Source organism: Mustela putorius, unplaced genomic scaffold (assembly GCF_011764305.1).
Source record: "Mustela putorius furo isolate JIRA1106 unplaced genomic scaffold, ASM1176430v1.1 tig00000145_pilon_pilon_pilon, whole genome shotgun sequence".
Taxonomy (NCBI): domain Eukaryota; kingdom Metazoa; phylum Chordata; class Mammalia; order Carnivora; family Mustelidae; genus Mustela; species Mustela putorius.
Window position 1 is genome coordinate 9,605,160 of NW_025421294.1, and position 25,313 is coordinate 9,630,472.

The following is a 25,313-nucleotide window of genomic DNA, read 5'->3' on the forward strand; positions in this document are numbered from 1 at the left end:
TCTTTTTCATGCTGAGTCAAAGGGTATGCATGTTTATCAGGCTTTTGATATATTTGCCAAATACCTGTCTAGAAATATTGTACTGATTATATTCCCACTGGTGGTAAATGAGTGTTCTGACACTTGGTGTGATTTTTTAATTTTAATGTACCATCTGATGGGCAAAGGAGGGCATCTCCTTGTTGTTTGTTTAGTGAGGCTGATATTTCCATATATTAATTTCAAATTTTCGTTTACTTTTTGTGCATTTGCTTTTCTACTGGGACATACTTATTTTTCTTACTGATTTGTAAGATTTCTCCATGGTGTAACTCCATAAAATATGTGTGATCTTTTCCTAGTTTGTGATATATATTTTTAAATATTTTGATGCTTATTTTTCATTTTTAAAACCAGCTCAAACATTATGTTCTTAGTTTATGCATTTAGCAAAGAGTCTGGCATGTATAGTGCTTAGAAAGACCTTCCTTACCCTTAAAGAAATAAAACACATGCAAATATTTTATTCTAGTGTTTCCATGGCTTTATTTTTCAAAACTGTACCTTGAATTCATGTGGAATTTATTGTGGTATGATATAAGATATCGTATGTATGTATTAGGTATACTATAAAGTATGAAGTTTTGTCTCCAAGCTAATATCAAGTTGTCTCCATCTAATGACTTATTAACCCATACTCTAAACACTTACAATTCTTATTATAGTTGTTTTCTCTTTGGTGTTTTTATTCATTCCACTGGTTTTTCTCCTACTCCAATGCCAGGATAAGTTACTTTAATTATCATAAAAATTCTTCTTTGAATTCTACTGTTTGTCAGAAATTTTCTAGATAAACATGCATGTTTATTTCTATGATGTCTTAAATTATGCAAGCAGGGAGATATAGGAGAAGTGTACATTATGGGTAGATAAAGCAATATGGGAAAAATACTGATACTTTTTTGCTGTGTGGTGTGTGCATGGAATTCATTATTTTCTCTGCCTTTGTGCATTTGTAAAGGTTTCTCTAACACAAAACCTAAATGGAAATAAATAAGAAAGTAATTTAGGTTAGAACTATATGTAATTGGAACTGAGCTTGCTTTCCTCCTCGGAGACATGTCACTTCTTTTCATATCTCCTTTTTGGTTGTCTGGTAAAATGGTAGGTTTTTTATTTTTTCCCCCCATATATCTCATCTACCTTTATAAACAAACAAGTGAATAAAACTCCAAAAATCTTCCTGTGGGTTGTTTTAGAGGTTTTTTTTTTCCATATCTACTACCTCCCCAATTGTTATATCTAGGAAAATATTGATTTGTAGTCCGTCACTTTACTAAATTTTTTATTTTTAATTTTTAACTTCTTTAACATAATTACAGATTTGCCTCCTCTTTTTCAATAAATATGACTTTTTAAGTATTTACTACCTAATAGTTTAAAACACATTGTTAACTATGGGTGGTAATTGTGTGTGTCCTTCTTCTGCTCCTGACATTAAAGGGCATGTCTCCAATCTTTCATCCCTAAACAAGACATTGGCTATTTAAGGATGATATGTCTTATATTCTTGTTTCATTAAAGCATAAGAATCAGAACTCTATGTTGGGGTTTTTCCACATTTTTTTAGACATTTTTAGAGAGGAGTCTTCTGTGATCTATTGATATGATGAATTTTATCAATAGATTTCTTCTTATTAGATTCTTCTCATGATATAGACTCTATAGACTCATGGGCATTCTGGCTCCTGTGGGCTGTTTTACAGGAAATTCCCTGACTTGATGGCATTCTTCCTTGATTTTCCTATTGCTACACTTCTTTGGTAGCTTCAAAGTGAATTTGGGAGCAAGAAGAATGATATACATGGGGTGAAATTTCTATCTTATATTGGAAGTTTGGTGCACTGACATTGGCTAACATTTATAATCGGGACAGAATTTACTCACTATATAGTTTAGTTATAGAAACACTGTGGTCTATTTTCTATAATCAATCTTCTAGATCTAGGACTACTCATCCCCAGTTAGGGAAATCTACCTGACAGCTCTTAGCGGTACTGTCGCTGCACCTTTTCCAAACCATCACTGTCCAGCTCTGCAGGCAGCAAATTAAGGGTGAAAAAAAACCCTTAATTTTAGTTCTTTTAGGGATTAAATGTGGTTTCTGTTGTGCAAGTATTCAGGGAATTCAAAGTTTACCTCTAGATCAAGATTGTCTTTCTCCTTTTCCTTTAGTTCTTACCACTTCCCTAACAACTCAGAATGGCTTTTGAGTACAGGAGGAAACTTCTGTTTCCTGGGTTCACAGTTTGGTAACCATTTCATCTTGAACTGTTTATATAATCTTTTTTTGTCTCCTTTTTTCCCGTCTACAAATTGGACATTGAAATAGTAGCTATTTTATGGAATTTTGTGGGAATTGAATGAGTTCATTTATTTTAAGTGATTCAAACATTGCCTGGCACACAGTGAATGCCTGCTGCATGTTTGTAATTATAATAATAGACTTATTAGTGTCCTCATAGCATCGGGGAAAGGTGACTTTGGTTCACAGGCTGTTTTCCAGTTGAGTATTTTTATATCACTCATCTGTGCATGGATGGGCTCTAGGTCCCTCTGGCCTTCATTATTGAAGTGCCTAAAACTGGTTTAGTACTCTTTCAGTGTCCTCTTCCCATAGCAAAGAACAAGAATGACTTTTAGGGAACTCAGCTGTCTTTGCCCACGGGCAGGCCCCCAACCCTTGCTGGGACTGTGGTTCTCCTCAGGTCTGGCTGCAAGTCTTAACTCATCCCCAGTTAGGGAAATCTACCTGACAGCTCTTAGCGGTACTGTCGCTGCACCTTTTCCAAACCGTCACTGTCCAGCTCTGCAGGCAGCACTGTCAGTCATCCCTCTTTTCCACGGGGGGCATATGGAAATTCTAAGTTACCTTCAGTGTCACTCAGCCCCTGAAGGAGCCTTCTGGGTGGTATCCTGGACTCCCACTCCACCTAAAGCAGTATTTCTGCCCTACGTGGATAGGAGGAAATTCAGCGGTAGGGGTGTGTCCCTTCTGGAGTGTAGAATGGATTCATTTTTCCCTCAGCATAGCCAGGGTTTTAATAAGTTCTCTGCTTCCTCACCAGGCTAAAGTAATTGATTTAACTAATGCAGAGGAAGGGGGCTGTCTCAGAGCAACCTGATGTAGAGTGAATAGAAAATACGTTAGATAGTTATTGTCAAAACAGTGGCCTCCATTATACGCTTACTGTGCATTCACTGTAAACGGATTATAATTTCTCAAGAGTAAGAAAGAACTAGGATGATGACACTTCACATTTGATGAGTGCTTCCTTTGTGTTACCACGGTTTCTAGTGCTTTATCTCTAGGAAATTTGTATTCTTTCCAACAACAGCATAAAGCAGGATATTGTAGTTCTAGTTTACAGGTGAAGAGACTCAGATAGAAAGAGAGGTTAGGCAAATGGCTCAAAGTCATATAATTAGTAACACAGCAAGGATAGTCTTGGTCCTTAAAAGCTGAATGGCTAAGGATAAATTATAATTTTAATTAATAGTATTAAGATGTTAAGGTTCTGAAATATTGTAATGGAGTGGTTTATGCTAAGTATAAGTGATAAACTGGTGTCCCACAAAAAAGATGAAGAATTCTAGCTATTGTAGTTGGCTCAAGGGTCTACTTGCCTAGTAATAGTTGGGAATAGAATGATCAATGGCAGTGTCTCTGAGATGGCACCGTATGGTATGGCACGACATCATTTCCAGATGGCAAGGTTTTAGATGACCTGGAAACTTAAATACCCTTTTTACTCCAAATTTCTTGCCTTTGACTACTTACACTTCAGACATTAAATCTGGTTTTATTTTGTAACTTATACACTTTAACTTATATTACTTCTTCAGTGAATTAAAGAGATTTTTAACGATAAAACTCCAGCATTCCAATCATCCCCAGTATGATTGTCCTTTTAAAAAATGGAGCTAATAAACCATTGGGTGATAACAGATAGCCAGATCTTTAGAAAAGAAATGCCATTTTTCCATTTTCACTAAGAAGTTCATCTATTAACAGAGTAATCTTTAAGGGATTTTGCTGTTATGTACCTCCATCACTCATCACCATTAAATGAAGAGGGAACAAAATCTAATTTCAGGTGCCAGATGGGTACTTCATGAATGGCAGTGATTCAGCACAGGCTCCAATTAGAGCAACCAGGCTCTGAACAGTTATTGGGTAATCATGGGGATCATGCTAATCAGAGGTGAGTTTTCTTCTGTGCATCAGGGTCCTCTGCTTGTCCTTTCTGTACACTCAGGGGCTTTCAGATTCGCTGAGAAACTTGAAAGCTGCAGAATGCTAGCAGCTGAGAGTGGGTTTTACAATTAATTTCTTGCTGGAAGAGTGATGGAGTTCATTTTAAAGCTCATTCACTGAGTACTTGAGGAAGGAAGTATCAGAGTGAAAAGGATTTCAGACCTCTGAAATAAGATTTGAAACATTCATTTGACCTTAGAAAAGGCCATGGAAGGACTTAGGCTCAGACACAGAAATGAAAGATTATATATTGCACGACATTTGAGCCTCCTGAGAATTAGGACAGGGTCCTCATTCTTTGTCATTGTGACTGTAGAATAACAATCCTAGGTAAAGTCCATTTTTAATGAAACACTTTTGCAACATTAGTAAAATCCAAGCTTCCTAAGAAAACAGTGTTTGCTTACTCCAGTAAAGGGTGAACAAAGTGAAATGAAGTTAACGTTTACGGAATCCCTTTTTTCACGTAGGCATGCTGCTTAGTATGTTCTGACCATCAGTCCATCATTTAGTCTACACCATGGCTTTGAAGTATTGGTTTCAGTAGTTTCCTGGATATTGACATTCTAGCTATTGTAGTTGGCTGTCAACTACACCCAACAGAATAGATACTGACATTGACATTGATATGGACATTCACAAGGGTTGCATTACTTCCCTAAAGGTCACAAAATCAGAAAATTCCAAATTCCTAATATTCCACTAGTTCATTTTGTTCTTTTCCTATTCTTCTCTGAATAAGCTTTTATAGTGTAAATTCCTCTTCTTCAGGTGATATCTTAAAATCCTTTCTTTTGGAATGGAGTGAACTAAAGACCCCTTCATAAGGAGGAAAACAGTTTTAAAAACAAGGGTATTCTCCTGAGGGTTGACTTGATTCTGTTTCCCATGTGTCCACTGAATAAGAAAGAGAAAGAATATGTCAAAAATGACTGTCCCGGGCGCCTGGGTGGCTCAGTGGATTAAGCCGCTGCCTTCGGCTCAGGTCATGATCTCAGGGTGCTGGGATTGAGTCCCACATCGGGCTCTCTGCTCGGCGGGGAGCCTGCTTCCCTCTGTCTCTCTCTGCCTGCCTCTCCATCTACTTGTGATTTCTCTCTGTCAAATAAATAAATAAATAAAATCTTAAAAAAAAAATGACTGTCCCACACCTGGGTGGCTCAGTTCGTTAAGCGGCTGCCTTCAGCTCAGGTCATGATCACCGCGTCCTGGGATCGAGTCCCACATCCGGCTCCTTGCTCGGCAGGGAGCCTGCTTCTCCCTCCGCTTCTGCCTGCCGCTCTGTCTGCCCGTGCTCACTCACTCTCTCTCTCCCTCTCTCTCTGACAAATAAATAAATAAAATCTTAAAAAAAAAAAAATGACTGTCCCAGGGCAGAAGGGTATTATAATTTCTGTTTTAATACATCTTGACTTTGTCGTTTGTTACTTTTAACACCCATCATGAAATAGTAAAGAAGTAAAATTCTTGAACAGAAAAGAAGATTCAGATTCTTTGTCCAGCGTCTCTTCCACTGTTGTTTTAATTTTAACATAAAAAGACAACAGCATTTTATCTTTGATTAAAAATTTGCTCCTTGGCTCCAGCTAAAACTGAAGGGCATGCAGTTTTCCCTGTGTGTGTTAATAATGCTTCCACAGTGGGCTCATCCCCTTGAAGGATGCTAATGGGTTGTCACTTCCTAAGAGGGGGAGCACTGAGAAGTTTGAGTTTTATTTCTTGTCTTTGGCTTCTTTGTTGTGTTAATTTCCTTGTTTATGTTTCTTTCAATTAACATTGAACTTTCATTTTCTGCCTTGTTTTTCTTCTAGTCATATAATCTGCAGGGTATGACTCCTTGGGTAGCAATTGTTAATCAGGGAGAAATGATAGCCTGAGGGTACTGAGTTACTTGTTTTCAGGATAAAAGTTGTTCTGGTGAAGCCTCATTAGAAAAACTTTCATCACCTGCCTTAAGTAAGCTCTGCATGAGGCTCTACCAACTGCCCCAGTCTCTTTTTATCTTTAACTGGTTTATTTTCTTTAAATTCTCATTTATACCATGTAATCTAAAATAATAATATTATTAGGTCAATAGGGACTTATTAAAATAAGTGAGTTGTAAGGTTTTTCAAGGGAGCTAGTCACAAATGTAGAATTTGCAGGAAAATAAGAAGCAGGATTCATTGCTAATTGATAAATGGAAGCAGCTAACTAAAGAACAAAGAGGTGGGTTTGTTTTAAAAGGAAGTTCTGAGTTCTTTATAGATTCTGGACACTAGTCCTTTATCTGATATGTCGTTTGCAAATATCTTCTCCCATTCTGTCAGTTGTCTTTTGATTTTGTTAACTGTTTCCTTTGCTGTGCAAAAGCTTTTGATCTTGATGAAATCCCAATAGTTCATTTTTGCCCTTGCTTCCCTTGCCTTTGGCGTTGTTCCTAGGAAGATGTTGCTGCGGCTGAGGTCGAAGAGGTTGCTGCCTGTGTTCTCCTCAAGGATTTTGATGGATTCCTTTCGCACATTGAGGTCCTTCATCCATTTTGAGTCTATTTTTGTGTGTGGTGTAAGGAAATGGTCCAATTTCATTTTTCTGCATGTGGCTGTCCAATTGGATTATGGACATTGGGGAGGGTATGTGCTTTGGTGAGTGCTGTGAAGTGTGTAAACCTGGTGACTCACAGACCTGTACCCCTGGGGATAAAAATATATGTTTATAAAAAATAAAAAATTAAAAGTAAAAAAAAAAGGAAGTTCTGAAAAGATCAGGTTTACATTAGAGATGATGGTTTTGCTTCTACAGCTTAGATTGAGAAAGTTGTGCATAATAAAATCCAAAATCTTTGACTTGGAGACTTCTCCCTTTCTCTCCTTCACTTCCTTTCCCCAGCTCCCCCCCCCTCTTTCTTTATCTGTTTGTCTATTTATCTACCTATCATCAACTGATCCATCATCCATATTGCATTTTTCTTGTTTTTAACTAGTGGGATAGAATAGTCCATCTTTTACAACTGAGCCCATCCCATGGTGGAGTGTACCGACTGGGATTTGGTAATGCATGACTTGTAGACTCCAGTCTGTATACAGCCCACAGCCTTTCATAACAACTCCATTTATAATGTTCTCAAATTTAGAGTCCTCAGAGGGTAGGCTTTTACTTTCGTCTGATGTGGGACACAAAAGAATTGGAAAAAAAAAAAAAAGCCTCATCGCTTCAGTGAACTCTGCCTTCCTTCATAGATAGTGACTGCTTAAGCCAGAGGTTGGATTGTCTTGCCATCATTTTGTTTTCCCTCATGATGACATAGGGGGTTTTGTCCTGAGGCTCTCAATGGATCTGTTATAACTTAGCTGTGGATGACACAAGCCAGAGGCTCCTTCCATCTTGGCCCCAGGCCAGCAGACCAGGGACCCTGCTGTCCTATGATTCACACAACAAAACTACTCTAGTCACCTCCCACTGACCAGGCCTGGAAGGGCACCATAATGAGGGAGTGGAAGGGATATGGTTAGGAAAGTTGTTGAAAAGAAGTTTCTATTGTAACTTTCCTCACTGCAGCAGGAAGCTAAACCCAGAGCAAGGTATGCTCAAGAAACAGATTCTCCATTTATGAGAGATGAATTGGAAAGTCTCTAGCCTTTTATTTAGGGTGAAGAGTTGTGTTTTGGAGAGCTACAATTATTTCAGGTTGGGGGGAAAAGCCACAAAGCATGGAATCAAAAAAGAAATGTAATTTATTTGCTGTTGAACGACTCAGCTGGACTGTTTTGAAATACTGGTCAAGGTGAGTGTTGAAACAGTGGGTGTTTTGGCATTTCCGTACCTTTGGAAGTGAAGAATTGGGCTACGTTGGGAGCGACATGGACTTTTATCTTCCAAAATGTCGAGTATTTTATAATAAATTTGTACTGCAATCAAAAGTGGCTGGTGTTCTCTTATGTAAGGGTTATCACCTGCACATTATTCATTTGACAGGCCTTTACAGAACATTTTCTGGGTGTGGAATTCTCCAGCCATCTCTCTGCAGGGACAGATATCTGACCAGATGTGCAAGAGATAAAAGGAACTGCCAGTCTCTCCTTTCATATTGCTTTCCTTCTACTTGGGGAAAAACATCAGTATATGAAATGGCAGTTGAATAACTTAAAGCAAAGTGTTCACAAGAGCGGAATAACTCAGAACTGGCTTTGAGGCCATTAGGTGTATGAATCACTTTCTCCTTCTTCTGGGTCCCTCACCAGCTATTCTGAGCCTCCGTCAGAGCTCTTAGTGCATTGTACTGTTTGTCTCTCTCCCCGACTGTTCTCTGAGCTCCAGGTGGAGAGAGATTTTATCATGTTTATCTTTACATCCCTGGACCCTGGCACAGCTCATTTCATGCCTCGAGTGCCTAGTAGAGGCCTGGTAAATGAGTAAGAGGGACTACTGTTATCATTGTGGAATAGGGGAAGGGAATAGGAGGATGGTTTTGTATGAGTATAAACTACAAAGGAAAATATTTGATTCTTCTTCGTCTAAAGACAAAATGTGCACTCTTTCTTGTAATTCTAGCCAAGGGAAGCAGTTCAATTTGGCACAGTTCACTAAAAATTTATTGAGCATATGTGAAGTTGTGATTGCCTATTCAAACATGAAACATTTTCTACCTTCAAGAGTCTTAGAGTCCTGGGTAGCAGTGGCAGTAAGAGGGATCTTTTTGGTTTAATTTGACAAATACACTGTTGAGGGCATCCATGCAGCCTTAATGGAAGTAGAAATCAGCTGCATTGGTTCAGGTTGGCACTGGGGGTGAGGCTGGGGATGTTGGGGAATCAGGAAGCTCATCAAAGAGAACTTGACACTTCAGGTGAGCCTTAAAGCAGGAGTAGCCAGGTAAAGAAGAAAGTAGATATGGGGAAGAGGGAGGGGGGAAAATCAACAACAAGGACATGGAGGTGGGAAATGACACAGAGTATGTAGGGAGCTGCAAATGGTTCAGTATAACAAGTGTGTGAAATGTGTTGTGTGGAGGGGCAAGTAGGCAGTGCTGATGATGAGACTTCTTAGCAGGCACCTACAGAAATGATGTGGATAAAAATCTGAAAGGGAGTAGTGGTCTTAGAGTTCAAGGAGAGGATAGAGCTGAAGGATGTTTGCCAGATACTCTAGCAGAGCATGATCGTGGATTGAATATTTGTGATCAGGGAGTGGGAAGTGTTCAAGAGTATGTCTTGATTGCCTGAGTGGATGGTGGTACCATTAACTGAGAGAGAGAGGGTAAGAGGAAGAACCTATTTGGGAATGAAGAAAGAAAGAAGGTTGAGTTCATATATGGACATGTTGTATTTGAGATGCTTTTGGGTCTTCCAAGTGATGTCATAGAAATGTACCAATTTGAAGCTCAGGAGAAGTGAGGGTATCAAATGTGTGTGAATATATATATATGTGTGTGTGTGTGTGTGTATGAATAACATGCATATATTAGCATACATATGGCTAGACAATAAAACTAATAGATTGCTTGGGCATGTAATGTAGACCAGAGATTCCCAAGTGCCAGTCAGCCAACATGTACTCTGAAAGCTTCATGAGTATCATATGGACAATTTGTCAAAAGCAGATTCTTTCATATCCTGGAGGTTCTGATTCATTTAGTGGAGGGTCAACAGTTTGTACTATAGGGAATTCCCTGACTAATTTTGATATACCCTCATGTTTGAGAAGCATTGATAAAGACTGAGAACAGTTGTATCATCCATGGTTAAGGATGGACCAAAGAAGACTCCGTGAGGTAGAGAGAGGTCAAGCCATCAGAGCCGGCAGAGAGTGATATCACAAAAGAGAGAGGAGGATAGAGTTTCTAGAAGGAATGAGGATGATGTTATAGTAGGGAATTCTAGTCAGAGAATTTGGGAAGTGCTTGTTATATCTGGCACTATGGTGGTCTAGAAATGTTAGAGAAAGAAATTGAAGTGTAAAAGGAGTAAAACTAGGTTATGGTGGTATGAGGGGTGGACGTCAGAATAAAGAGGTTGAGAAATTGAGTTTAATAGAAATTTTGTTCAAATCATCTGATTATAGAGAGAAAGAATAACCTTTGGAGGGAAGAGAATGAAGGATTAAGGAGGATGTTTTAACCAGAAGAGAGATTAAGATATTATTTAGAGTTTGAGGAAAGAGGGCCAGTTAGAGAAGAAAGAGGGAAAGAAGGTATAGAGTGGGTAGAAGATACAACTCTACACAAAAGAAATGCTTCATCCTCTCAAGGAGGTAAGTGAAAATGAGATGGGGTGAGACAGGAAGCTGAGATGCAATGTTTGATAGAATGTTCAGCAAGATACTAAGAAGAGGCTGTAAACCACCCAAAAGATACACTGAAAAGGTACACTCAAAAGCTAAACTGAGGTAAAGAGTTTAACAGTTAATTTATTAATTTATGAGTATTTTTATTGCAAATTGTGACAAACAGTTCCTCGTCCATGCTCATTTCCTAACTTTTAATGCAAATGAAAGTATTTTGTGGATTGAGCTCTTCTTGGTCTGACAAAACCCATGTCTCTTGTGGATTCAAAATTGACATTTGTCTGAGTTTGATGTGTTTTCCATTACTGGAAACTAACATAGGGGAATCTCAGTAACTAATTTTCTGGATAAAGCAGAGACTGAAGGTGTGTGTGTGTGTGTGTGTGTGTGTGTGTGTGTGTCACTATTACTGGGATCAAAAGAAAAAGGGAGGTCAACAGACATCCAAATGGAGAAAGAAATAGTAGGGTCAGTGAGCGAGAACTTAATGTTGGCCATTTCTTTCCAAGTAAGTCTTTTCCCCGTCCATAGATTCCCAAAAGGCAAAGTCTAACACTTTGTATGAAATAGCATAGTTGGGCATATAAAAACAAATACTCAAATAAATGGATGTAAAAACCACTAACCTCCCAGAACAATCACACCAACAGAAGTTTACCATTTAATGGATGCTCTGAAGTAGGAAAAGAGGATTAATGAGTTGTTCCAAATTCATTCAGTTACTTTCTTTTCATTTGACTTTTAATTGTTTATTTTTCCCAAATGTTGAAAATTTAAGAAGCTGAAAATTATAGAAAGAAAAATAGAAATATCTTTAATATTAAAACCTACATATAGCTAATAGTTTCCTATATTTCTTTCTAGTCTTTTCTCTGTGCATAACTTTTTATAGGAATATGCTGTACCACAACTTTAATCCTGCTTTTGTCATTTAATGCTCCAGCAAAAATATTTTCCCATGTAATTAAAATGTCTTATACAGTGTATATTTTTAATTGTATAGTACATCATGAGATTTCTCATATTTTATTTAGCTCTTCCATTACTATTGGAAATCTAAATTATTTTTATTTATTTATTTTATTTTTAAAAAGATTTCATTTATTTGAAAGAGAGAGAGCACAAGCTGGGGTGGGGTAAAAAGAGGAGAAGCAAGGAGCCCAAAACAATGTGGAGCTCAGTCCCAGGATCCCAAGATCATGACTTGAACTGAAGTAACATGCTTAACCAACTGAGCTACCTAAGCATCCCTAAACTGTTTTTAAATTTTCATCACTCTAAGTAGCATTGTTGCAAACACATTTGCATGTAAAGCACTTACTATATTTCAGGTTGTTTTTCCAAATTACTATAAAAAATACACAATACAGTTATTGGTTTTGATATTTAGTATCAAATTTCTTTCCCAAGACTTATGTCATTTCAAAGCTGATAAGCAATATATGGTGAATTGCATAGTTCATCATATATACAGCATTATCAAGTATTTTATTTAAAAAAAACTGAATTTTGCTAATTGGTAGGCAAGACAAATGAAAATGTTGGGATTTTAATTTTCATTTCTTTGACAAATATTGAAATTGAATATTTTCCACACTTGGACAAATTTTATTTCAAATTTTATACCACTTCTTAATTAAAATGGTTTTTAATGGACTTATACTTCTCTTTTTAAATATATTTTATTGAGAGGTTGCTGGAGCTCAACACTCTGTTGAGCCCTGTGGAGAACGCAAAAGAATGGTGATGAGTTTCTCTTAACCCGAGGCATTTGTATTTTATAATTGTATAACTCATAGTATGAAAAAAACTGTAAAATGTGACTTATTCAACCCTCAACTGAGGAAGCAGAGATTAAACCCATAAAGCAGTTAGAGAAAACCCGCAAGATAGTAGTTGATATCATGGCACAAGATAGCCTTTACTGTTGGAACTCAGAGGAAGTTGAAAGCTGTGTGACTTGGGGTAGCAGGGCAACTCTCATTTTAGAAAGAAGGACTTCATGGACTTTGAAGAACAGAAAAGTTCAAAAAGTTGAACAATAGAAGAACATCTTAAGAATGCCCATTGAGGGCCAGGAGATGGAAATGAACATGTCACAGTTGTTGGAGGTATTAGACCATTCAGATTAGGGTGAAAGGTTTGTGTTGGGAACAGACCATTAGGTAAAGTCACGTTAAACTTCTAAGTCTCAGGTCACCTGGCCCCTCTTGTTGAGGCATATCGCCCTGGCTTCTGTGAGGCAGCCCAGGGGCTCCTCAAAGCACAAGCTACAACCTCACTAAAAAGGGCCATCCCTGTGTCAGAAGCAGATTTTACGAAATTCAGCAAGAACTAAGTTGTTGAACTCTGCTGGGCATGCTGACAGATAGCTCTGCGTCATCCTGTAGAGTGGGTTTTAGGAAAATCAGTGCATAAGGCGACATCCCTAGCTGAACAGAGGTCTGGGCAGGAGAGTGTGGAGATCTCAAGTTTATTTCTGTGTTGTTCTACATAGCCCCCTGATTTCAGGCAAATTGCTTATCTTCCTGTGCCTTGGTTTCCTCATGTGTGCCATGAGCTCTTTGTATATCTCAAATTGTGTAAGTTCTAGCCAGAGCTCAGATAAGGGACATCCTTCACTGGGCATGCTGGAGAAAAGAGGCAGGGTATAAATAGGCAGGAAACTCTCTGGTCACCCTCAGATCTAGAACAGGAAGGATTCTTTTCTCTTAAGTCAGAACTTCAGATGGTATAAGGAAGTAACAGGGCCTTTTCTTCCTTTGTCTCTGCACAGATCTAGCCACAGGACACTGGGGCAAGAGTTCATGCTACCTATCTTATGTGTGGATGGGGCAAATTAGTGGGCATTTAAGGGCATATGGCATTAACTCAAACCTCATCAAAAGTCTGTTTTTGACTCATATGCATCTTCTCCCTTAACTTTTTGAACATTTAACTCTTAAATTGCTACCACCAGGTTTCTTGTTTGCACATATTTTGGTGGACAATCCTTGATAAATTGAGTCATTTTTATTGTACTTCTTTGGGGTTATCTTTTACAGTGATCAAACTTACTTTTCTTTAAATATGTGTCATATCTACTTATTTTTCTTTTTAGATTAGAATCTAAACCAGGAAAGAGACTGTCTATCCTGGTTTCATTTTTTTTTTTTTAAGATTTTATTTATCTGAGAGAAAGGGAGAGAGAGAGAGAGAGTGCATTTATGAACAGTGGGGAGGTCTAGAGGGAGAAGTCAACTCCCTGCTGAGCAGGAAGCCCGATGTGGAACTCAGTCCCAGGACCCTGGGATCATGACCTGAGCCAAAGGCAGCCGCTTAACCGATGAGCCACCCTGGCACCCTATCCTGATTTCATTTTGATGTGTATTTTATACAGTCCTAGAAAAACAGATCTTGCTGAGGTGGTGAAGAGGAGACTAACTGATTATCCTTTGATCATTCATAGGCAACGGTATCTGCACCATCCTTCTGCTCTGAATCTAGAAAGTTTGGAGGTTATCTGAGAGCTTAGCAGAACACTTGGCCAGTTCATGATGCCCAATAAATGTGTAGGTTTTTTAAAATTAATTCATCTGAATGATTTTATAATTCAACAGTCAGTACATGAAATTAATTACAATGTAGGAGAAAAAATATGAATTACAAAAGAATAAAGAACAAAAAATTTCTTTAAAATACATAAACTATATTCAGTCATCTCTCTAACATTTGTAAGTAATTAGAACCTTTTCAGTCATATTTAGAGGGTCTCCCTGTATTGGCACATCTGATGTTTCAATGAATAGATGCAACTTACATTTGCAGGGAACTTGATAGATTCCAGAAAACTTTTTGACACGCTATCTAATTGATCCCCATGACAGCCTTATGAGGTGGGTTGTGGAGATAATGCTATCTCCTCTTCACAGAGAAGCAAGCCACTGGTGGAGGAAGAAAGAGAATGGATTTTCCTAATACCACTCAGCTTGTGTATATGTCACATTGCTGTAAGTGGAACTTCTTCTGATGCCCAGTTCGGGGCATTTTTCACTCTCTAAAACCTTAATCTCTAGGAAAGAGCCTGTCTTCATGCTCTTATCCTTTCATCGAAGCCACAAAATTTATACAGGTGCTAGAGCTCAGATTCTTTCTCTGAATGTTGCAGCACCGTCTATCTTCCCTACCTCCTCTCTATTTTTAACGTGTTCTCCCTGCAGGAGCTGACTCTTCCTTCTCCCTAATTAACTTTCATGTGGGAACTCCTATAGTAATGAAATTGCATGTGTGAGTGTTCTCTCACCTGGTTTTCTGTTTAGTGCCCCTGGAGGGAGCAAGCGTTTGTGCTGCCTCATGGCATTATCTTTGCTGAGGGAGGAATTCGTAGGAGCTAAATAACTGCCTTCCTGAGAGTAAACCTCCTTTTTTTCTTTTATCAAACATTATTTGGTTTGGGCACAGCTTTGGTATTTGCAGAGGTTACCATTTGTTGATCATTAAAATGCATTGGTTCATGCCGGATATTGGCTGCGAAGCACGATGGCAGCCTAGACAAAAACATGGACTTTGGAGTCTGACATATCAGGTTGGAATCCTGATTTTGCTATTTACTCGGCAGTTCAGTGCTTGGAGCTGATTTCCTCTTTTGTGCCATGGGAAGAATTCATTAATGGTATCTACCTCATAGTTTTATCAGGAAGATGAAAGATAAATGATATTTTTCTTATGATGAAATGAGCAGAAAAGTGCAATCTGATATTTTTCTTAGGATGCAAGGGGCAGAGAAGCGCCATCCTCTTCCTGGGCTGCAGAGCCCATTTGTGTGGAGCGTCTCCTGCTCTGCTCTCTTCCTCACCCCGCTCTGGGATGCTTTCTGTCTCAGCTCAGTGAGGTGGACAGCAGCAGCTTCCTTTGCCCTCTGGCTCTGTTGCATTTGGCCAGTGGGGAGTCCCAGCAGGAGATCAGAAGATCAGAGGAGAATGAGAGCACATTCATCTCCTTATCTCTTTCCTTTCTGGGTCAGCTGAGACTAGCCATGTCCCAGGGAATAACCTTTTTCAAGGCAGCTTACCCCATGACACTCTCCCCCTAGGTATCTGTGCCCTACCCTTGTCCCTTTTGGGGGCGATAAAAACTCCATTATTACTGTCCTTTATTCACGATCACTATCATTTGTAGATTTCTTTACCCTGCTCTTATCTTCCTTTTTAAAAAAGGTTTTATTTATTTGAGCGAGAGAGAGAGAGAGAGAGAGAGAGAGCACATGCGTATGCATGCACACACGAGTCAGGGAGAAGGTCAGAGGGAGATAGAGAGGGGAAGAGAAGCAAACCCCTCACTCAGCGTGGAGCCAGATACCATGCAGGGCTCTGTCCCAGGACCAGGAGATCATGACCTGAGCCCAAACCAGGAGCTGGATGCTTAGCCAACCATGCCATCTAAGTGCCTCCCCCATTGTCATCTTCTTTAATAATCTCTTTTCTAACCCCTTCTTAAATGTCTTAATATGAGTGTGCTATTTATTCCTGGGACCTTAACTGATACATTATTCATTACCATTTATTTGAAAGTATATTTGCTTAGTTCTGTCTTATCTGATTGAGTTGAACACTTTTAAATGGAAAAATAAGAATGGATTGTTGGTGCTTGTCGTTTGGTACTGAGAGAAGAAAAAGGTAGCAATGAAGGCTGATGATGATGGTGATGGTGATAATGTGAGCTAAGCATTCTTCTAGACATTATTTTATACACATCAGGTCATTTGAACTCAAAGCACACATGAGTTATTATGATCACCTTTTTGCAGATCTCGAAAACGGTAAGGTTAAGTAATTTGCTGAAAACTACACAGAATGCCCTTGGAGAGCTGAAATCCTAACCTCTTTAGTTTCAAATCCTATGCCTCTTTGGTTTCAAGGTCCATACTGTTGTAGCCAGGCCACACTGCCTCCAAGTATATAGGCTGAGAAAGCTCAGCCCAACAACAGTCAAATTTCAGTTATAGTCATTTGCCTCCCTCCAAATCCACAAGTCCCAAATTCCTATAGAGAAGTCTTTAAGTGGTATCGAGGCAAATTTGTTTAAAAACTTGATGAATTCAGCAAGCCTTACCAGGTCAATTCCATGATTCGTCTGATTTGACTGATTTGTTAATTTAAAACCAGTGAGTTACTAGCCCACTAGGGGCGACTGACTATTCCCTGGTTGCCCCTAAGAGTACTCATTAATTACTGAGTGAGTCATTAAAGATTTTGAATGTATTTTTCTCTGACAGTGTATAAGCTTCCCCCAGCATTTAGTTAGATTGTATTTTATTCCTAGATGTGGAATATTTAGTTCTATTTATATTATTTCTGTCCACTTCTTAAATGGACTCAAGGTTGGTTATATAATTTCATATTTTCTGAGAACTTATAAAATGAAGGGCATTAAAACCCACTGAGAAATGTGGCTAAAGCCCTGGAGGTATGCTTGTCGAGAACTTTCCATTTGTGGATCCCCTCTTTCTTCCAGCCCCTACTCCCTGAAAAATAATCTTCACATACTCAAAGAAACCATATTTATCCTATAAAGTCACTTTTCATTTATGCATTTTTATTTAACCTCAGGCAAACATTTTTTGAACCCTAGAAGAAGACTTTGTATTTCAGTGTCCTTTGGGTCTCCCAAGTTGTGACTTGGGATATTCTTAGCAGTGATAAACTGGATTTCTCTGGTTCTAGCTCTTCCTTGCTGTTGTGGGATCTCTGGTCTCCCTAGAAGTATCTGCCTTTTAGTCTCATAAGTCTTGAGGGGTGATTGACAGGGATTCAAAATGAGTCTTTGGGCCTTGAGAGTGTGCCACGGCAGGATTCTGGAGAGCCCTGTGCACTGGTATGAGGGACCAGTGGCTTCCCTGGTAGCTGAGGGCCCAGAGAGATGTTGTGTTCCCTCCTTGCATGTGTTTGGTGTGTTTTGTAAAGTATATATATAGTTGCTTTGTTTGAATGTACTATATTTTTGAAAATATAATTCACACTATCCTGCACTTTGGTATTTTTCCCATCATTTCAGTTAAACAAACTCCTTCAGACCTTGCTTACTGTTACTCTTTTCCCTAAACCTCAGGCACAAGTCTTATGAGAAACTTAGAGTAAATCTAAATGATGGAATACATGCTGTTGTTAGAGTTGGTCTGTCCCCCCTGTTTTAGCCTCCGTCTACAGTGTCAGCGTTTTTGTGTTTCGGTCAAGTCTGTTCGCCTTATCCCCATTCTCTTAGTGTGACTTCTTGCCCAAAAGGCATTTCAGCCCACATGCAAATATTCCCAGTGATGATGTCAATCATGCCCAGATTCAGCTGAATATCAGAATGAACACAACTCTGAGAGCTATTGTATTTGCTCATCCTTCAACACGAAAAACAGAATCTTCCTCTTAATGTCTTGTGGGAAGTGGAGGTAAGGTAATAAGGCTATCATGTCATTCAAGTGGCAGCTACTCTGGGATATTCTTAGCAATCGTAGTTGTTGCTCTACTTGGTAAACTATTTCTCCCCACCGTTTCTTGCAACATCTTTGAACCCAAAGATTAGAGAACTTACTAAATTTGCTGAAGAACCACTATACTGTTTATTACTGCTAATGATGAAACGGGAGGCCACCATGCTATGGTCAAAGGGCTTTCAGATGTAGTCAGATCCCTCTGGTGGTGGACAGGGTTACCTTACTTAGTGAATGCTGAGTGGAAAACTGAGGGGTCCCCGGCTGTACCAGCCAGAATCACCATGCCCACGGCTCACTATGCATCTTCATTTCATACATGTAAGTGTAAATTGTGGCTACCGTACCTATTTTTGTTAAGCCACTAGTAATGTAGACTTGAATATTTAATGGAAAACAGATGGTGCTTGAAATCTCTAACTTACATTTAACAAAAGCTGTTTTGGAAATGCCGCTTGTGTGGACTTTTATGGCTCTAAACACTGCACCATGTTAGCTTGTTGTGCTGAATAATTTAAGAATTACTGTCCTAGTCTAAGATAGCATTTGGAAGTACACGTGTTAATCATATACTTGATTAAACATTTCCTTGCTTTTCTCTTCAGAATGCCATTTGGCTTTTGAGTGGATAATTGTTGCAGTGAAAGCAGTGACATTGGAAACAACTATTGTCCGCTTGAATTACCTGAAGCACCACCATGAAAAGAAATACCTGTGATTTGCTTTCTCGGAGCAAAAGTGTAAGTACCTTTTGTTTTCATTTCTTATCTAAAAATGCGTACACATAATTTTTTTCTGTTTTCTTTATATTTTAATACGGTGCTATCATGAACAGGCTTGTGGAAGCCTCTTCTCCAACTTTCAGTTGTCGGACTGTATGCAGCTTGTTAACAAATGGAGACTTGTTCGTCTCTGTGGCCTGGTTGACATTTGATGGGAATTCTCTTTCAGCCAGTTTGTAAGCCTTACCATTCATTTGTATAAGCCTAAACGTATGAGACTGGATGCTCTGAGATTTGGATTGATGCAGAAAATTGTATGATTAGAAACCGAAACTGAGGAAATTTGTGTTTTGAATATTGAATTTTCTGGGCAAGTCCAAAAGGATAAAGTTAATTAATGCTGCTAAGTACCTCAATCAGTGACGTTCCAAAAGTTCATGTACATGGTGAATAATGAGAATAGTTGATCAGGAGGACATCACTTCCATGAGTGGTCTACTCTAGCATATGTCTCTAATTTCTCTCCTCCTTTAACGTTTTTTTAAGTGAATGTCCTCAGGGCCCCACTGTAGATTAAGCCCTCTTTCCAACTACCTACTCTCTTTAAGGCACCAAATTAGTAATAATTTTTAGATTCATATTAGCTTATGGAAGGAAGTATAAGAAAACAGAGTAACCCCAAGAAAGCTACACAAGGCAAGGATGAAAAGAGGCAGTTAATTTCTATGAGGCAAGCTCTAAGAACATGTCCCTTTGTTCATTTACCCAAAGGGAAAAAAAGCATCCAAACAGATGCAGTTGTGACGTAGGAACATTCATTTGAAGACATCAGAAAAACCACAAATGCAAACACATTTCTCTAATATGAGAACTCTTTGTGTTATAACCCGTGATTCTTTTGTGATGGCCCAAGGCCATCTCTGATTCTTTCTGCGGAATTACTATCGGGCTTTTCAGGGTGAGCAATGCCTGTGGAGAGGGAAGGATAGTGTGCTCAGTAGGTTTTCTTCGGCTCAGGTCATGATCCCAGAGTCCTGGGATCGAGTCCCGCATCGGGCTCTCTGCTCAGCGGGGAGCCTGCTTCCTCCTCTCTCTCTGCCTGCCTCTCTGCCTACTTGTGATCTCTCTCTGTCAAATAAATAAAATCTTTTAAAAAAAAAAAAAATGAGGATGTACCCAGAAGTGTGCCAGTTCTTGGAGTCCAGACAGTGTTTAATAACCAACGGAAGAAATCGAACAAACTCTGAGGAAATGTGGAAGTTATTTGTTTTCCTGGTGTGTTTGGTTGTATGGATTACTGGATAAAAGAAAGGGCTATGGCTTGGAGCCTGGAGTTCCTTTGTTCATCATATAGTTGCTCATTGTAATAGGAGGTGACTTGCATACAAATGAACCAACTGCCCACACATCTTTATGTTACTGAGTTTTTTAAATTTTAAGTTAAATATGAAAGTAAACCATTCATATAATGCTTCTTTCTTTCATTTAATTTCATTGCCATGTTTCCATGTGATAGGAAAAGAAATGTATAAAGGCAAAGGAGAGAATATTTTGGATATTTAAAAAAATATTATTAAACATTGCCCTGTTCTTGGAGGAAAACATTCTAAAAGTAAATGTTTAACTGGGCCGTGACTTTAAGGAATTGTGAGCACTTAATGATGCTAGGAGATTTCCTATTTATATTTGCTTAATGCAGAAATTTTCATCTTGGTGGAAAGGCTCACAATTCCCAGATTAAGAGAATCTGAATTGCCTATGTGTATCTAAATGCAAACAGTAGAGCTCTCATTTCACTGCTTCTTAGCTTCTCCAAAATCCACTGGCATAAAGAAAGTGCTTCCCCTTAATTACATGACTCTAGGCAGGAAATTGCTGTTTCTCAGAGAAAAGAGCCAAACTTTCTGCCTAGTTAGAAATTGTCACCTTAGAGTTCCAAAAGTTCATCTTGCACAGGTCTGGAAAAGTCATCCTGTGCTTCTTAAGTCTCTATTATAACAAAGTCCAACATTATGCACTTAGAAGTAGGTGTTTCCTGTTTTTGATGAGGAAAATTTTAAGAATTAATTTAGTTTAGGATTTGAGAACGTTCGTCTTAGGCATTATGACATTTAAAAATCCAAAGAGAATATTCTAAATGTTAAAATGGCCTCTGCTCCTCCCTGCATGTCTCCACGTATATTGTATGTGTCACTGTGAAACTTCGGGCATACAAAAGAGAGGAAAAAAAGATCATCTTTAGACAATTATTTATCCCTGAGCACTTAAAGAGTGGTTATATTTTTCTCCTCACATTCAAAATCTGGCATAGTCTTCTTTTTAATGATTAGTGCTCTGAATTCTTCCTCTATTTGGAAAGGATCCATGAAGAATTTTAGCTATCAAAATATAAACAAAGTACCCTTTGCTTTAAGTGACATTTTGCTCCTTTGGGAGCATAATTTGTGGTTGTGGTGGATAAAAATGGGAGGAACTCATGTGAATAGTACAAAAGCGAAGCGTGGTCCCCAGGGGCTTCACAAAAGTGAAGCGTGGTCTTTAGGGTCTCCTGTGCGAGAGAGACTTGCATCAAAGAATCACACACATAGCTGTAAAACAGTAATTCTCCACCATATTTCCTTCCATAGGGCAAATACCTTCCACCCGTCCTCCTATGTAATGGCTTCTTTCTCCATCCTAGAATGTAAACTTCCTGAGACAGAGGCTTTGCTTATTTATTTGTCACTGTTTCTCTCACATGATAGGTAATTATGTGGTAAAGGAACGAGGGAAGGAATACCTCGTGATACCTGTTGAGAGAAATGTCCTAGCACGGTGATGACATATAACAGAATGACTTGACTCAGTCAGGGAGGTCAGTCCAGGAGTTCCTGAGAAAAGGGGATCCTTAGGGAAGTCTGTAATCTGAACCGTGACTTAGACAAAGAGGAGGCTTTCAGGCAGAGTGAACTTGATGCATCTTGATCCTGTAGTGTTAGGGAAAGTGGTAGCCTCAAGGTCATGAACAAAACCTGGAATAGCGAATCCATGGTGGTAACTGTAGGGAGATAGACTGAACATAGTTAAGAGATATTTGGGGAGGAAAAAAAGATAGGGCTTTTGGAAAAGTATTAGATGTAGGATCTAGGGGAGAGGAAAGTATGGAAAATGCCTCCTGGGCTTGTAGTTAACAAAATGGATGCCGTCCTTCTGCCAAGGTGGAAGGGAGGGGATAGGGAGAGGGTTAGTCTGAGTCCACAGCTGTGGAGATGTGCAGTGTTTCAAGATATAGAAGGGTGGAAAGCAATCTTCCTTAATTCACACAATAGATAGACTGGGAAACTCAAGTTAATTATTAAACATATACCGACTGTTGATTCAATATAGAAAATAGAGGGATACTATTATTGAAATTAAAAAAACAAAATCCTGCAAGGTTAGCCCCAAGCTGCCTTCAGCAGATCTTCAAGTTGCCTTTATCTGCTTAAAAGTCTTACGTGGCATCCCCAGTATATCTCTGGAAACTGAATATGGTGAACAGGGGGAAATACAGTGACAGTTATTTCTCCTTTGGTTTTTAATTTATTGGAAAGAAAGACTGTTTATTCCTGTAAAATATTATGTGTGGAAAAGTGCTAAGACATAGCAGCCTTAGATATATTCACTTATTTCCTCATGTGTAAACAAAACAGGACTTCTATTAGTTGCTTTAAGAGAAACTTTCAAAATTCAGCTCATAAAAATAGGTGTTACTTTGTCAGTATTTTTGATGCTATAATGTGATTTCTTTTAAAGATTTATTTATTTATTTGACAGAGATCACAAGTAGGCAGAGAGGCAGGCAGAAAGAGAGAAAGGGAAGCAGGATCCCTGCTGAGCAGAGAGCCCAATGCGGGGCTCGATCCCAGGACCCTGGGATCATGACCTGAGCCGAAGGCAGAGGCTTTAACCCACTGAGCCACCCAGGTGTCCCAATGTGATTAGTTTTGATCTATAGTTTTATATTGTTCCTGAACCAAGTAAAATATGTAATTTTAAAATTTATCAATGATTATTTTCTTAAAAATTAATTCAAAATAAGTTAAATAATATAAGCTACATCAATTTAAAGTAAATCAGAGTACTTACACTGCTTATTAAATTGAAAATGGCTAAATGAGTTGAATGTCTAAGTGGGTTAATAGTGTCAAACATTATTAGGATTAATTTATATGTAAACTTTTATAGTAAATGGACAAAATTTAAAAATCTTATCATTTTTATCATGTTATTAAAATATGAAATATTTTAAATTTTGCCATTGTGATTCATAAATTTATCTATGACAATGAAAGAGGTCCACAAATTTAAGAAGTGGGCAACTGTTCTACAATACATCGCACATCAGGTGAAAATATCAAAAGCAAGTATTTTAAGCTTTCCTTTACTCACTTACATAATTGTTTCAACTGTCCACACCATTTGTTTTTAGAATACATGGTATTAATATCTATCTCTCAGAAAAATGATTTCACTCTATTTTACAGGGCTTATTAACTTTATGGAGTTGCTGGTATATGGTTTCTTATAGTTGGAAGAGAACTTAAAGATCTTCCAACTCAGCCCTTTTATTTTGCTGGTAGGGAAACTGAGATGTAGGTCAGGGAAAATGAAATGACTTGCCTGAAAGGTGGCTTGGTTTAGTTGAAAAAAAAAAAAAAATAGGTGAACTTTAAAATCACACAGAATGGGGTTCAAAATCTAGCTCTTTCAATTCTCCACTGTGGAATATTTGACAAATTACTGACTCCACTAATGTTATGGGTAATGGGGAAAGGACAATAACTGCTTGGTATATTGAAGGTACCTAATGAGTTCTATCTCTGGCTTTGCCCTGGGGTTACCATAACTTGTAAGCAAGAAAGCCTGTGTTCTTTCCTCTCTGTGGTTCTGAAAATGTAGTCAAAGCTGGGATTAAAAATAATAATGACTGTCTCTTACCTGCTTTTACCTATGTTAAGTGCCTGTAAAATGCCAGTGTTGGGAAAACCATGTTGTCCAGGTGAAGTTCTGTAAAAATTAGGGCATTCAAGGAAAAACAAATTTAAAATATCATAAAATACAAAGCAGATGATCACTTAGGTAGCATCTGGTTCTTTATAAACCCTGTATTTTCTGATTTAATAATAATTACAAATGGAAGGAGAAGAAAAGGAAAACCCTTGGTCTGGCAGAAGACCCTTTCCATGAAGTGTTTATTTCCAGCAAGAAAATTCTCCCATACATTTTGTGATATTTATGCTGTACCTCTTTTTAAAGTTTTCAGGCCTATTCCTAGTGGACTGACATTTCATTTTCACATGTCTCATCTGAAGTCCTTGTGACTTCTTGGAGTTTTATACCTCTTGGGGCATTTGAGGTCACATTTGTTTTTTCTGGGTGCTGGTTCTTGGTCCACATGCCAAAAGGGCAGAGCATAAACAGGATTCTCTCCGTACTCACCTTCCAGGGGGTCTTCCCCATCTGTGGAAGCTGGGGACAGTTCTTGCTGCTCTGACTTCTGCTTTCATGGGACTGAACAAGTCTTATTTTGTACAACAGTTACAGATTTTAGTGTTTTACTATAAAACCATTCTATCTCAAAACCATGGTTGGCGCAATGAGGCTTGGTGAGTATATGGGGCATAAACTCATATAGCATAAGTTTAAAAGCAGGAAAATCCTGTGTAGAAGGGAAGCCTTATTTTTGTTTACTATTCTGGATTATAATGGATCAACTAATTTCTCTATTTAAAGTTTGCCTTTTCCTAACTCAAATATGTTTTCATGAAGTCATCTAATTTTATTCTAGAACAGCATTTAGTTGTAAACATGTAGGATTTTTTTCCCTTCTATCTACATAGTATAGCAATTTAGGACAGGAAGAGTAATTAATAATGATTATGCTTTTTGAAGCTGTTAGAAAATCTTATGAAAAGTGCTCTAGCAAGAACTCTGCTTTTAATTAGTTTAATTTGCTGCAGTGGTCAAGACTCTACCCCAGCCTTTTAGCATGCTCTGTTAACTCTAGTGGTTCTTCTCAATCCACTGGTCCCAAAGATAAAGGAACCATTTACAGCAATACCAGCATCACATCCATGAATCAGACTTTCCTTGGCATTTCTTCAGTGAAATATTGATATAGTATGACTTTTCTGAGGTTAAAGACATAACTCCACCAGCTTGTAGTTCTGTTGAAAATAATTCTTAAAATAATAGATTTACTTTTCTTTGTATTAGGAGTAATTATCAGGATAGCACAATGTTAGGTTCTCAAGCTTTTCAATATTGTAATATACTTTCACTGATCTGGCTTTTTACTGTATTACCAGTATAAGGGAGCCATTGAGATCCAGTGCAACAATCTCAAATTTGGGCTTCAGAAAGAAAATGTTAGGACTCCTGTTTATATTTACTTTCTTTTCAGCTTTTTAAATGTATGTTCAATAAATGCACAGATGTAAATGTGTATAATTGATAAATATGTGAATTGGGAAAATACATTGAAAGTGTTTTTCCCATTAGGGATATGTAATAAAAATAGTTTAGAGGCCATTCTTTGCAGTGGGAAGAACAG

At 38.3% G+C, this 25,313-nt stretch overlaps 1 protein-coding gene across 5 annotated transcripts in view; it reads left to right on the plus strand.

The window, feature by feature from the left end:
• Positions 1-25,313, plus strand: part of PDE4D (phosphodiesterase 4D) — a 1,492,536-nt gene that overhangs the window by 317,073 nt on the left and 1,150,150 nt on the right. For all 5 annotated transcript variants that reach the window (XM_004744606.3, XM_045075658.1, XM_004744608.3 and 2 more), the window contains one exon: positions 18,623-18,757. In XM_004744606.3, the coding sequence (XP_004744663.1) occupies positions 18,716-18,757 (42 nt within the window). In that variant the 5' untranslated portion in view covers positions 18,623-18,715. The remainder of the gene's footprint in view (positions 1-18,622; positions 18,758-25,313) is intronic.